This window comes from Pezoporus occidentalis, unplaced genomic scaffold (genome assembly GCF_034315485.1).
Source record: "Pezoporus occidentalis ecotype Australia unplaced genomic scaffold, CSIRO_AGI_Poc_V1 ctg45, whole genome shotgun sequence".
Classification (NCBI taxonomy): Eukaryota; Metazoa; Chordata; class Aves; order Psittaciformes; family Psittacidae; genus Pezoporus; species Pezoporus occidentalis.
Genome location: NW_026915780.1, coordinates 2,998,456 through 3,013,198, shown reverse-complemented (window position 1 = coordinate 3,013,198; position 14,743 = coordinate 2,998,456). Strand labels below are relative to the sequence as shown.

Genomic DNA, 14,743 nt, shown 5'->3' with positions numbered 1-14,743 from the left:
AGGCCTGTTCTGTTCTATTTTGACATTTTTCTTTTCTTGGAAATACACTAAATCTCTTATCCAGTGTGTTTCATGAACATGCCTTGTGCAGCCTAAGAAGCAGCTAGGCAGTCTTCTTGGCTTAAATGAATCCCACGTGTTGCTGCATTTATCTGACTGCTGCTAAACGCAGCGTTTGCTTTCTTTTACTGGGACAAAAAGACTCAGCCCCAGCCCCCTAGTTTTTGTTGCTTTCTAAGGCATTATGTTTCCATGTTCCCATGATAAGGGCTTGGAAATAGATGGTCTTTAAGGTCCCTTCCAACCCAAACCAAAGAAAGAAAACTGAACTACTGCCTCAAACGGTGAGGTGAAGGGACTTTCTCACCTTGGCTTGAGTTACTTTTTGAATATGAGCTTACACTATTTTGAAAATATTATTGTATTTCTGGAATCTTGATTAATTTAGAACATTTTTTCCAAGGAAAGCAGTTCTGGGTTTTTTGCAATTCTATCTGAAGAGGTTTTTTGCTTGCAGCACTAACGTGATAGGTTGGTGGTAGAACACAGTACATTACGTAAGGAAGCTTGGTTAGATAAGAGGAAAAGCAAGCAGCAGACCTGGATTACAGACAAAAAGTCATTTTGGAGTTAAGTCTATGTCAAATCCTGTTTCTTTCACCCTTTGAAATGGAAAGCTGCCTTAATTTTCATAGCATGTATCATCCAGGGACCTAGAGAACAGTGACGAACTATCTTGAGCTGGGGGAGGAAGCACCTCTTTGCAAGGCCACTTATTGGCAGGGGGTGTCTCCTGTTTTCTTTAATAGAGTGAAGATGGGATTAAAACCACTTAAGTTTGTATTTGGCAAGGGTACAATAACAGCTTGTTGAAAAGACATGCAAATAAAGCTTAAATATACATTAAAAAAACCCAGAACACCCAACACAACTCTTCTGATGCTCAAGAGGATGCAGCCCTGGCAATGAGTCTGGGCATATTTTTAGGTAATAGATGCAAATATGTTATGTGTAACATATTTAAAACATCTTTTTTCCTCTCTCTCTCTCTCTCTCAAAGGGCATATTTCCTGCCTCCTATATTCATCTTAAGGAAGCAATAGTTGAAGGCAAAGGGTAAGTTTGATTTGAGGATAATAAGAATCAATTTTCCTCTTTGTATAGGTGTAATTTTGGTGTATTATCAGATAATTTACATTTATTCCCAGTCAGTTAAAGAGCTGGTGGCGAAATTGTGGATTTCTTTATGGCAGTGCTTTAATTTGGTAAGTCACCTCAAGTTTGAAGGTGCTGTCCTCACCAGTGCTTCTGGCTAGCGCTGTCCTTATCCGCACTGTCGTATAGTTGAGCTAAAGCATAACTTTGTCTATATTCATGTAATCATTTTGGAAGAATTAATAATTTCCCACTTTTCTTTATAACTTTTATTACTCTCGGGATTAAGAATTCCCTACATTAACTCCCTGCACACCCTGCCCCCTGCTTTAGTTCTGATTTCAGTTTTCCCAGCTTCTTCCAGCCCTTGAGTCTTATGGCTTCTGCTTGGTACACTTAATACACCAAGAGGCCTTTGATATGGCATACCTTTCTCTTATGCAGATGAAATTTAAGTAGTGTCTTAATTCCTTCTTCAGTGAATGCTGTAGACTGGACTCCTCACTGAAGGCCATTACCCAGGCATTGCTTTCTGACCTACCAGGGAGTTCCATTGACTTGTTCATTTTCTGATTCTCCTGCTCCTTATGTGTGTGACACTAAACAGTGTGGGCGGGTTTTTGTCACTCAACAGCTGTTAGAGTTGGGATGTTTATTTATCAAATCAGCTTTGCTGGACAGGGATGTGAAAGTTCCCAACGTTGGTGGAAAAGTTTAGTTTAAAAACCAGGGGAAAAAACCTCCAACAAATCCCAGGGAAAATAAAATAAAAAGTGGAGTGAAATTAATAAATAATTAGCCAGGAAATGGAGTGAAACAGGATTCAAGTATTATATTCCTTTGTGCCCGATTTATTTTTATCCACTGTTAAATATGTAAATGATCAAAGTACTAATCATGAGATTGCTGCATAATGACATCTTTCTTGCTGATTACAGAACTGCCTTTAAGTACCCTACTTGTGAAATATTAAAAGATCTAGCTGTTGTTTCTTACTTTCATGGCACATCATTTCAAAACGAGTTGCACAAAAACTCAATGGTGATGACTTCCATGCTTAATTTTTCTCTGCAAGACCAGTATGATGGAAAACATTTGCACGTTAATCTCAGGGCACTGTGGGTTGTGTATATCTGGCTTTCAGCTCGGTTACTTTTGAGGGTGCTGAGGCGCTGGCACAGGGTGCCCAGAGAAGCTGTGGCTGCCCCATCCCTGGCAGTGTTCAAGGCCAGGTTGGACACAGGGGCTTGGAGCAAGCTGCTCTAGTGGAAGGTGTCCCTGCCCGTGGCAGGGGTTGGAACTGGATGAGCTTTAAGGTCCCTTCCAACCCAAAGCAGGCTGGGATTCTGTGATTCTGTAATATTAACTTCCAAATTTATAAGCAGTGTTATTTTCAACACTGCCATTATTGGGTTGTCTTTGGAAATCAAGAGTTCCTTAAGAGTGCTCCTGCCACTCTACCCGAAACTGCTGCTTAATTCAAACTTTTCTCTCCCTCTTAAGACAACATGAAACGGTGATACCCAACGAGCTCCCTTTGATTCAGGAGGTTACCACAACGCTGCGGGAATGGTCCATAATATGGCGCCAGTTATATGTTGTAAGTATCAATATAAAACATTTGCAATAGAATATGGTTTACCAGAAGAGTGATGCTGTGGTAGGTACAGTGAGAAGCATGAAGGAACTAGTAATGAAATTCCACTTCTGTTGCTGTTCTAAAGCCTACTTTTATTGCTGGAAAGCTGTTTAGCATCTCCTATGTTAAGGCACAAATCTCAGTAGTGTTTCTTTTGAGTGTTTTCCCAAATACTGTGTGTTTCTTCTGCAAAATCAGTTTTTTAGAGTGTTGCCTTGATCTGGCAATAATTTGTTGAGCAGTTATGACCCATTTTTCCTAGGGTACTATTGCACAAAAGTTGGATTTTTAAGACGTATATGTCTTATATCTATATCATATGTCAGATATCTGGAAAAATCTGACATAGAATTGTATCAGAGAGATGAAGGGCAGTTCTTAAGGTTGTTGGTCTGTGCTAGGAAAGGATTGAATAGTTGACTTCTAATTTGTGGGTGTAAGCTTATACCTTTGAAAAGGCCTTTTACCTCAGTATTCTTGTGCTTGAAGTTGGTTGTTCCCAGTTATCCTGATCTCAAGTTACCTACCTGACTATTTTCACATGCTGAAGTTCCAAGCACATGAGAATTACTGTTAGAAATTCATAGCAATAAGCATTTGCATTGATAGTACCTCAGATGGGATAATAGAGATACAATAGCCATTAAACTACACATATGAAAGTGCTTGTGAGGTTTAAATAGTGTTCAAATGTGTGGTTAAAAGTACAGTTCAGATGGAAAACAGCAGCATGCTGTAGGGTGTGAGGTACCATAGCTCAAACTACTCGTGTTCTCATTGTAAAGTCACTGTAACAAGGTAATGGGAACATGGGAAGTCTTGTATATAAAGTAAGGTTTAATGTCAAGTCTCTGTATCCTTTAAGCGTGTTTAAAATCTTCTATTATAAAAGCTCAAGATGGAAATTAAGATGTGTGTATTGACTAATGTGGCCTTTGATTGTGTCCATGAAAATAAAGATTAAAAATCTGGAAGTGATGTAAAATTGCAGTAGATGAAAGAAAGGTAATATATGAGGAGAGGCAGATTAATATGTTAGAGAGTTTTAATACTAGAGAGGTTGTGTTGAGGCGCAAGGAAGAAGCCGATGGGCAGAAGCAAACCAGGAGGAGCAGAATCTAGAGAGGGGACTGGGAATAGCTCTGCCATCTGCTCCACTGCTGTGTGCTGTTGAGGATTGCATTTTGACCCTGACGTCTTTTTGTGGGGATTATCCTGAGTATGAAATCTGCTATTGTTCAATGGTAGAGAAATTCCACTTGCAGAACTGTACAAGGCTTGGTTGTGGTGTACTTACAATAAGGAGGGAATTGGAAGTTTTCTTCCCAAGACTTCTGTGTGGTTTTGATAGCAGTAGCTCTTAGGAAACTGTAAAATTCCCTTGGTGTGACAATCAGTTGTTCTAACCATTAATGTTTAACATCTCATTTGTCATGCATTTACCTCCATGAAGACACATGAACAGCTAAAAGATACTTCAGCAGTGCTGGCAACTTTGAATTCAAGAGCATGCAAGGTGTGAGCCTACCACTTTCATCAATTTGGTAGGGGAAAGGGTTCCAATCCCTGTTACAGCTTTACTCCAAGTAGCTGGATCACTTAATGAGTTTATAGTACCTATATCTCAAGGCTATCTGTTAGATTAATCAAACGTGGATAGTGGCCAAAAGGAGCATTGGTGCACTGGGATTGTGTTTTCAAGGCAGATTTGGTTTACTGGAAGCAGCTGGTTACAAACTGGTCAGTTTGCAGACTAAAGAGATATTTTGTCTTGTCCACATCAGTACCGGAAATCATTAAATTGCCACATTTATTCCTTTATTCTGTTTGTAATTGCATCTAAATATTGCGTAGACATTGTTTTGCTTTTCAGATAGCAGAGGACGTGGCATGTTCTTTATCTCACTGGTTTACGATTGCCTGCAGCATCGGAAATCACGAAGCTCTTTCCCATTTGGATGTGTCTGTATTTAGCTTCCAGCCATATGTGCCTGTTGTGTCTTTCTCTGCTACATTAAAGAGTTTTTAATAATGGGTATTTTCTCTCTGTGAAGGTTCTCACACTATAATCAAATCAGCTTTTTGATAATCTGAACAGACTGCAGTCTTTAAGTTTCACAGTTAGATATTTCCCCCTCCCGAGTCCAAGTCGTTACAGTCTTTTCCTGCACCTTCTGCAGTTTTGCGTTGTCTTTTATGGATAGTGGAGAGTTTTATTTTAACCATTCCAGTTGTTCTCAGTCACATAAGGCCCAGGTGTCACCTGAAAGGAAGGCAGCTATGTATAGCTTGAGTAGTTCCTTAATGTAGGGTGTTTAGAAAGATGTATTGTTGTTAAGAGTGTATTGAACTAATGGCCTAGATTTGAAGGGTTATGAAGATGGCAAGAGTCTGCTTCTGGGTAAGATCAAAGCATTCAGAGCCTCTGCATTGTCTTGACATCTTTCACAATAAAAATAGGAAGGCTGTTGTTCTGCAACTTCAGTTTTGTGTGGTATCGTTTGTTTGAGGCAAAATTGTTGTGTATGTGCACTGTCCACGGTGTTCTGTGGTTAAAGGTCTGGTCTTTTGCTTTCAAATGCATGTAGAAAACACTCTGGAAAAGAGGTTCTTTCCATTGTAAGTCTGGAACTTTATCTTCCTGTGTCCTAGCTTAGCAGAACGCTGCCAATGTCTGTGTATGCTGCTGGCATGATTTAATATCCATTGTTCCAGCCTTTATAAACAGTTGAGGTATTTCACTTCCTAGAAGGCTTAGTGCTTTCCTGGTTATTCCCTTTCCCTCAGCTCTTACCTGTGGACTCATATGATGATGATGCACTTGGCATTACACACTGGGGCATTTTAAAGTGTTGCTCTGAAAGCTTATCCAGGGGGAAGGGCTCTAATCTGCTGCAGATGGAGTATCGCAGAACTTGAGCCTCTTCCTGCTAAAATGCATCATTTTTAGTGCTGTTCTGCTTAGTGTAGAGGGTCACTGAAGAAAGTTACTCTTTGAACCAAGAAAAGATACCTTTTCCTTGAATGCCTGTTCTGAATACAGTATTACTCAGGTTTTAAGGTAAAACACACAAGCATTTACCCTTACTTAGATACCTAAAACAGAGTGTAAGAGTGTTCAGTGTTTTGTGCTATAGAAAGGCTCCTATTTTAGAGCTGTTTGTAGACTCTTACCCTTCTGAATTTAATATTTTATAATTGCAATTTATGATATGCATACAAAAGGTGCTCACTAGACTTCAGAACTAACTTCCACCCATCCTCTTCCTCCAAACAGCAGGATAACAGAGAGATGTTTCGCAGTGTGCGGCACATGATATACGATCTTATTGAGTGGAGATCTCAAATACTCTCTGGGACCCTACCCCAAGATGAGCTCAAGGAACTGAAAAAGAAAGTGACAGCCAAGATCGATTATGGCAACAGGTTTGTGAGCACTGTTTTCCACTTGTTGATGCCTAAAACCACATCAGGATGTGTAATATTTGACTATAGCTCATTAACTTTGGTCTTCTAAAATACAGGAGTTCCTGCCTTTGGTTATGAGGATGCTGGGCAGGGACTCTTCATTAGGGACTGTAGTGACAGGACAAGGGGTAACGGGTTAAAACTCAAACAGGGGAAGTTTGGATTGGGTATAAGGAGCAAGTTCTTTCCTGTGAGGGTGCTGAGGCACTGGAATGGGTTGCCCAGGGAGGTTGTGAATGCTCCATCCCTGGCCGTGTTCAGGGCCAGGTTGGACAGAGCCTTGGGTGCCATGGTTTAGTGTGAGGTGTCCCTGGCCATGGCAGGGGGGTTGGAACTGGATGATCTTAAGGTCCTTTCCAACCCTAACTATTCTATGATTCTAATATGCATTAGCTGTCAGTGGCTTCTTGCAGGATTCTTATCCCTGTATTTATGGAGGTGTAATAGTGTATTAACAGTGCTTTTACAGCAAGATAATGAAATTGGTATAGCATGTTTTCTCCTACACATATGCAGTAGAAATTGTAGTATGTAAAGGGGAATCCATATATAACTCTTTTCCTTCATGACATTATTAATTTGATACTGGTAAGAAGCTGTAATTTTTAAGGTCAACTGAGAAGTGCAAATATTGCCTCCATTCAAAATACAATTGAAACTGGCTTCTGCAGCATCAACAGTTGTTGGCTTCTCAACACCACCAGCTGCGTGTGCCCTGAAGTCACTTAGCTATAATGTGATGTTGAAGGATTTGGCTCAGAAATACCATTTAAGCTCATTGTTCCTCTGCTTGCATAGTATCCAGCTTGGACCAGAATCTTAACAGGCAGATTTGATAAAACAAAGTGTCTGTTTAACAGAAGAGAATGGAAATTGTGAAGGAAATATCCACCCAAAAAGACAGCAGTATGGGTTGCATACGTTAGTAGTTCAGATGTATTAACTCTCCAAACATTGGTTAAGATTTGAGCAAAGTTCTTTTTTAACTATAAGTTTTAGGTCCCAAGTTCTCTATATGCGTTTATGACTTTCCATTATGATTTAAAATGAGATATCATGTCTCACTCTTCAACCAGAAGCAGTAGTTTGAATACTGAGGGGCATGTTTGTATTACTGAGCACCTGGGGACTGGAAAAGCTTTCGGCCAGCCAGTCTTCAGCCTCCTTATGATGTAAATAACTCATTGGATTTCAGCTATTAGTGCTTCATTCCTTAAGAAGTGCCAAACTTGCACTATTTCTGCTCACCCACTTTACCAGCAAAAGCTGTGATTACAACCAGAAATATCAAAATATCATCAGTAACTGCATTCAGTCAGTAATTACCATTTATAATCCAAGATATGGACTCTGGTACCTCAGTAGACAATTAACCAGATGTTGTTAATGATATGAGTTTGGCTACTTGATTTTACCATCTGCTTAAGGAGTTTGTTAAAGTTACTCTCAACAACCTCCAGATGCTCAGTGTTCAGATACAATGGCACGTCTTGTGCTGTACTTTATATGCCTAATGTGCTGATGAACTGAAGTGATCAGAACATTCTCTGTGGAGGGAAGTGGATTTTAACTGGTGAGTAAATTCATGTCTGGAAGATACCAAGTTTCTAATGTGTCCTACATTCACTTTTGTCTAAAGTAAGCATATATGATGAAGTTGTCTCTTTATCAGGGACTGTAGTGATAGGACAAGGAGTGATGGGTTTAAACTGAAACAGGGGAAGTTCAGGTTAGGTATAAGGCACAAGCTCTTCCCTGTGAGGGTGCTGAGGTGCTGGCACAGGGTGCCCAGAGAAGCTGTGGCTGCCCCATCCCTGGCAGTGTTCAAGGCCAGGTTGGACACAGGGGCTTGGAGCAAGCTGCTCTAGTGGAAGGGGTCCCTGCCTGTGGCAGGGGTTGGAGCTGGAGGAGCTTTAAGGTCCTGTAAAACACAAACCATTCCAGGATTCTATGATTTCAATATCCAGGCAGAATGAAATCATCATGTGTTTTATAAATGTTTCCTGATCGAATCATATCCTCACTTTTCCTTGTTTTGTGAAGAGCAGATTTATAAATCAGATATTTTGTTTCTATAAATAAAGCCAACAGTTTCACTGCATGCTGTCAAAATAAAAGAAGAAGTAAAAGGAGTCTTAGGAATTTGTATTTTTAATGTTTTTCTGAAATTGGGTCAGGTAATTTTGTGGTGAAAACATCTTTTCTGTTCAGTTGCAAAAACTCTGTAACTGGGACGCTTGGGGAAAAAAAACCCTTGTAAATCTTTCCAAGCATCATTTGCAAGTTAAAAGGATAAAACAAAGAAATGAAATCAAAGCAGGCTTTGCTGCTGTTTATTTGACAGTCTGTGCAGATGTTTGTGTCCTGTTGGTGTGGGGTAGCCTGGGTCATTGCTCTCTCTAAACTTCTGAGCCACTGTTCCTCTGGTCCAGGCTGGTGTCTTCTACAGAAGGATTCTGCTTTTGTTCATCCCACCTGGCAGTCACCATGCCAGTGGTCAATGTGTCTATCTCCTGCTGTGGCTGCTGTCCAGGAATCAGTAGTAGGGAGGAGCAAGATGATTTTGGCTGTTTATCAGTTCGGTTTTGATGATGAAACCATTTTCTCCCTAGAAAATTAACCTGGGAGCTTGGAGATCCAGGGATGCTTTAAAGTGTGTTGTGACTTTGCCCAGAGAAGCTGTGGCAAAGCCTTGAACCCTGCATCCTTGGCAGTTCAAGGCCAGGTTGGACGTGTCTTGGAGCAAGCTGCTCTAGTGGAAGGTGTACCTGTCCATGGCAGGGGATTGGAACGGGATGAGCTTTAAGGTCCCTTCCAACCCAAACCAGGCTGGGATGAGGTCCAATTGCAGTGGGGAACTTCAGAGGTGTTTCTTAACAAGCTGCTGCTTGCACTCTGCAACTTGAGTGATGTTCATCCTCCTTTGAATGAATGCAGTGCAATGATTTGAAGGGGTTTGTGTATTGACCTTGCTCAAGGCTTTTTTTAACTTGCTCCAGGCTTCCCTCTCGTCAAGGAGGGTAAGGAGTGATTCTCCAAATCATAGAAGCATAGAATCATTAGGGTTGGAAAGGACCATTAAGATCATCCTGCTGTGGGCAGGGACACCTTACGCTAAACCACGGCACCCAAGGCTTCGTCCAACCTGGCCTTGAACACTGCCAGGGATGGAGCATTCACAACCTCCCTGGGCAACCCATTCCAGTGCCTCAGCACCCTAACAGGAAAGAATTTCCTCCTTAGATCCAGTCTAAACTTCCCCTGTTTGAGTTTTAACCCGTTACCCCTTGTCCTGTCACTACAGTCCCTAATGAAGAGTCCCTCCCCAGCATCCCTATAGGCCCCCTTCAGATACTGGAAGGCTGCTCTGAGGTCTCCACACAGCCTTCTCTTCTCCAGGCTGAACAGCCCCAACTTCCTCAGCCTGTCCTCAAACAGGAGGTGCTCCAGTCCCTGATCATCCTCGTGGCCTCCTGGACTTGTTCCAACAGTTCCATGTCCTTTTTATATTGAGGACACCAGAACTGCACACAGTGCTCCAGGTGAGGTCTCACAAGAGCAGAGTAGAAGGGCAGGATCACCTCCTTTGACCCGCTGGTCGCGCTCCTTTTGATGCAGCCCAGGATATGGTTGGCTTTCTGGGAACAGATGTAGCATGTCTTCATCTGCCACAGCCCCTGTTCTTCTCAAGTCAAAAGGGGATTTTCTCACAGATAGACTGCAAACCTCTGTGTGGCTTATCAGACCCTGCAAGTTTGATTTAAGCTCATTCATCAAACCCATGTCAAACCCAAAGTTACAGCAGCTCCATCATGAGAGGCGACTACAGAGTTAGAGGAAGAAAATAGGGACCATGTATTTGGCTCAGAGGTGAAGAGGTCCGGCCTGGGGACAGCAGGCAGGGAAATGCAGAGCAAGGTAGACCTGATTGTTTTATCCTTGGTTCTGCTGCCAGTGCTGCACTAATGTGGGAAGACGTGAAGGGTCTTTCCTAAGGCTGGATTTGATTATGACAGAAACCTCCCTCTCTGCAGAAGGTAATTACGGATGTTAACACCCCACTGACAGAAATCTGGCTCTGCTTTAAATAAGGGCAAGCAAAGTGTGTTTGCTTGGATCTCATAGGTGTTTACTCATGAATATGCCTGCCTTGGAGGAGAGTGTGGAGTGGGATGGAATGAGCTTGTGTGTGGTGTGACTGTAGTGGTTGGGTGTCCAAACTGTTGGATGTATCAAGAAGAGTAGACAAATCCAGTTAAGACACGATTTCTCCAGCTCTTATGCTATTACATTGACATGGGTTCCTTCTGTGCTGTGGGGAAAAATGACTTTCAGTCAAAGCTGGTTATCTCTGGGATTGATGCCATGTTAAACTGATTCATCACGTATCGAATGGCTTTTTGCTGTCGTGTTTCACATATGCATGACTTTGCTAAACACATGGCAGGGTTAACTAAGGAAAGGAGTGGTTTAAGCAGTTATTTGAGCACTGCTAATTTATAAGCATATTTGTCTGTTTAGAATTCTTGATTTAGATCTGGTTGTCAGAGATGAAGATGGCAACATTTTGGATCCAGAGCAGACCAGCACCATTAGCCTGTTCAGAGCACATGAAATTGCTTCCAAGCAAGTTGAAGAGAGGCTACAGGAGGAAAAAGTAAGATACACTGGGGGCTGTAGCTTTTCCATTTCAAACATAAGACTGCAAATTGACTGTTTTTAGCACTGGTAATGAAGAATTTGATATGTTGATGAAGAGTTACCAGGCTTAATCCTTTAGTAACAACTTGTATGTCTTGGGCTGTTTAATTGTCTTTCTCATCCTTTAAATGCATAGTAGAATTTATGGTTAATACCTATATTGCTCAGTTGACTACATCGGTATCTTAATACCAGACACGCGTTGCAGGTTTGTATGTTAGGTTGTCATAAGAGTTTATTTTAAAGGCTCAAGGAGAAGAATGTCCTCATGCCTGTATGATTGCTGTATGCCAATCCAGGAAATCCGTTTGTTGGAATACAAGGGGCAAATTTAAATAGCTTTAACCTGCCCGAGGGGAGACTGAGATGAGCTCTTAGGCAGAAGCTCTTCCTTGTGAGGGTGCTGAGGCGCTGGCACAGGGTGCCCAGAGGAGCTGTGGCTGCCCCATCCCTGGCAGTGTTCAAGGCCAGGTTGGACACAGGGGCTTGGAGCAAGCTGCTCTAGTGGAAGGGGTCCCTGCCCGTGGCAGGGGTTGGAACTGGATGAGTTTCAAGATCCCTTCCAACACAAACCAGGCTGGGATTATTCTAAAGACATTCTGTGACTTAAATAGTCAACCTCTTTGCAATTCAAACCCTTATTTTTAAAAGGAAGCACACTGCTGTTGTAAGGAGTCCTGCGTGTGTCAGCAGCAGTTAGTGGAGCGTGGTATTCCTGAGGAGATGCTCATGGGTGTATTAGTGCCACGTAATGAACTCCTGTGCTCTGTTGAGTTGTAATGGGCCATACACACACTTGCAGCCATTACAAAACTTGGTGTAAAAATGCTCCAGTTTAGGTGGGTTTTAAACTACTGAATTTTTGCATCCAAATTTGTTTATTCGTCCCTGCCTCAGCAAGTTTCTTTCTTTTCCCATGAGCATTCTGCTCCTTCCTTACAAAAGTAGCTTCTGAAAAGCTCATGGGAGCTAAAGTCTGAGGGTGGGTAAGCTGAGGAATGTACCTTGAGATATATTCGAGGCTCTATTTGTTCCTCTATTTGTTTAGCTCTTTTTAGTAAGTGAAGACATCCCTCTTCCCTTACCCTTCTCTCCCTTTCTCCTTATGCTGTGGCACTTCAAGACAGATCCAGAAAAATGCAGTCTGTAAATCCTGATTTAACCAAAGACCACATGAGTAGAATTCAAGAGAAAACCCTCCTTCTGTCTGAAGGGTTTTAGGAAAGGTTTATAGGTGTGGGATATTTGTTAGGCTGAGTTCAACTCTAAGTTTCTTCTATTCTTGCATTACAGTCCCAGAAACAGAATATTGATATCAACAGACAAGCGAAGTTTGCTGCCACTCCTTCGTTTGCTTTATTTGTAAACCTAAAAAATGTAGTCTGTAAAATAGGAGAAGATGCTGAGGTCCTGATGTCTCTGTATGATCCACTGGAATCAAAATTCATCAGGTTAGTGAGCTCCTGAGCGTCCTCCCTCATGTGTGCTTGCTCAGTTACAGTAGCGAGGTAGATTTAGGGGATGAAAGGGCTTGTGAAAGTCAAACACCTGTGAAAGGCATAGGGCAGGGTCACCTGGGAAACAGCTGTGCAGCGGCTCTTTGTCGTGTTCAGCACAGCATCAGGCAGATCCCCTCACATAGGGTATGCTTCAGGGTCACGCTGTTCCTCCTTATGCTGTGCCTGTGGTTCCCCATGTGCAGAGCTTAAATGAGACTTGAGCACACCTGCAAGGCTGCGTGCCCTTGCTTAGCAGCAGTCTTGGCACTACTCAGAGTTTGATTTCTACATCCCCTGCTTCCTTAAAGAGATTCTTACACTTTGTTGCTTGCTTTTTATAAGTGATACCCACAAAGGGAAATGTCAGCTCTCCTCTAAGTAAATACCCATTAGTTTAGGATGAGTAGATTGGGTTTAAAATGGTCTTCTGTAAATTTTGAAGTTGATTACAATGCTTATGTTCGAGGAAGCCATTTAAACAGAGTCCTCACACTATTGTTCTTTCAGTGAAAACTACTTGGTGCGATGGTCAAGCTGTGGACTCCCTAAAGACATAGACAGATTGCATAACCTGCGAGCAGTGTTCACTGTAAGTGTGTGCTTGGTTCAGCTGGCAGATTGTAAAGCCCTGGTTTCATAGCTTGTGAATAACTGAGGAATGTAGTAAGCTGTGTGTAAGCAGTGTGGAGTTAAGTCTGCAGGTCATGAACATGGAGAAGGCTCATATGAGACACTTCTCATAAGTGACCATAAAACATCCTGGATGCCTGGTGAAACCCAAAGGTGCTCTTTGAAATTTTAACTTGCTGGAAATGGTTTGGCCTCTGAAGCAGTTAATTTACACAGAAGTCAAGATAAACCATTGAAGTACTGTTACAAGAACTCCTTTACTCTTGAGTTTTGCCCTCATACTAGAGGGTAGCATGGTGAAGGCAAATTCTGAGCAGCAAACCTTCTGTCTATTAAGATGGTATTTGAAATTAATTATAAAGTAATGTGAAGAAAGTGCTCTTTTTAGGACCTGGGCAGCAAAGACCTGAAAAGAGAGAAGATCAGTTTTGTCTGTCAGATTGTGCGAGTGGGCAGAATGGAGCTGAGGGACAACAACACGAGAAAACTGACTTCAGGGCTGCGGAGACCTTTTGGAGTTGCAGGTAACTGCGTGTGCTCTGTCTGTGTCGTGTTATGTTCTGGCATAGAAAACTAGGTGTTAAACTCTTGTGGGGTTGTATAAACCCAGAATTGTTCCAAATTTAATCAGACTGATGGCTGTATTGTAGAGTTTAAGGTAGCCCCTAGGACCTGTATTAGCTAGAGATGCCGAAGTTACTTGCAATATGATGTTACTCTATAGGAAACCTCTGAAATTGCACAGTTAAGAAGTCCATCCCTCTTCTGAGTCCCTATTGCTTCCAGTCCCGCAGGGTATTCCCTCAGCGTTCCTCTTGCCATGTGGATCACTTCATTCAGTACACTTTGCTTTTGTTTTCAGTGATGGATGTTACTGACATCATTAACGGGAAGGTTGACGATGAGGACAAACAGCACTTCATACCATTCCAGCCGTAAGTAGGGAATAGGTTAAAGACAAAGCAGAAGGGAAAGAATTAAGATATTTAGCTTAAAATGTGGTGTTTTTAAAACAAACTAAACTTTTGATTGGAGCAAGTGTTCTGTAGATATTCTGAGGGTAATTTATTTCAGTGTCATGTTTTATCTTGAGTAGTCCTTACTAATCTTTCTTCCTATTACAGTAGTGATAGCCCTAAAAACTGTTCTTTTTCTAAGTCTTGACTTTAAAGCATGCGTTCCCAGTTTTGCAATCTTGATTTCTTTTTGTTTAAAGATGTCAGGGTGATCATGTGTAAGAGGTGAAATGCTTAGAACAAGTACGTTGCTGGTTTAGGTCTGCCAGAGGCTGATAAAGACCAGCAGTGTTACCAACACCTACTGCAGCCATGCGAGTCTTACTTCTGTGAGAGTAGTAAATGGTAATATTGATCTTTCTCTTGGTAGCACATAAAACTTCATAGTAAAGGCAACTCCATAACTGGAGTACAAACAAAAGCTGAGAATTTGAAGGACGGTTTGGTATACCTCCTGTATAATCTCACAGAATCATGGAATGGTTTGGGTTGGAAGAGACCTTAAAGCTCATCCCGTTCCAGCCCCTGCCACAGGCAGGGACCCCTTCCACTAGAGTAGCTTGCTCCAAGCCCCTGTTTCCAACCTGGCCTTGAACACTGCCAGGGATGGGGCAGCCACAGCTTCTCTGGGCAAC

The 14,743-nt window shown here is 42.0% G+C and overlaps 1 protein-coding gene across 2 annotated transcripts in view; it reads left to right on the top strand.

Moving 5' to 3' along the window:
• The window catches only part of DOCK1 (dedicator of cytokinesis 1), a 315,311-nt gene that overhangs the window by 31,526 nt on the left and 269,042 nt on the right, over positions 1-14,743 (top strand). For both annotated transcript variants that reach the window (XM_062635214.1, XM_062635213.1), the window contains exons 4-11: positions 1,061-1,116; positions 2,659-2,755; positions 6,072-6,220; positions 10,784-10,919; positions 12,257-12,414; positions 12,970-13,051; positions 13,481-13,616; positions 13,955-14,027. In XM_062635214.1, the coding sequence (XP_062491198.1) occupies positions 1,061-1,116; positions 2,659-2,755; positions 6,072-6,220; positions 10,784-10,919; positions 12,257-12,414; positions 12,970-13,051; positions 13,481-13,616; positions 13,955-14,027 (887 nt within the window). The remainder of the gene's footprint in view (positions 1-1,060; positions 1,117-2,658; positions 2,756-6,071; positions 6,221-10,783; positions 10,920-12,256; positions 12,415-12,969; positions 13,052-13,480; positions 13,617-13,954; positions 14,028-14,743) is intronic.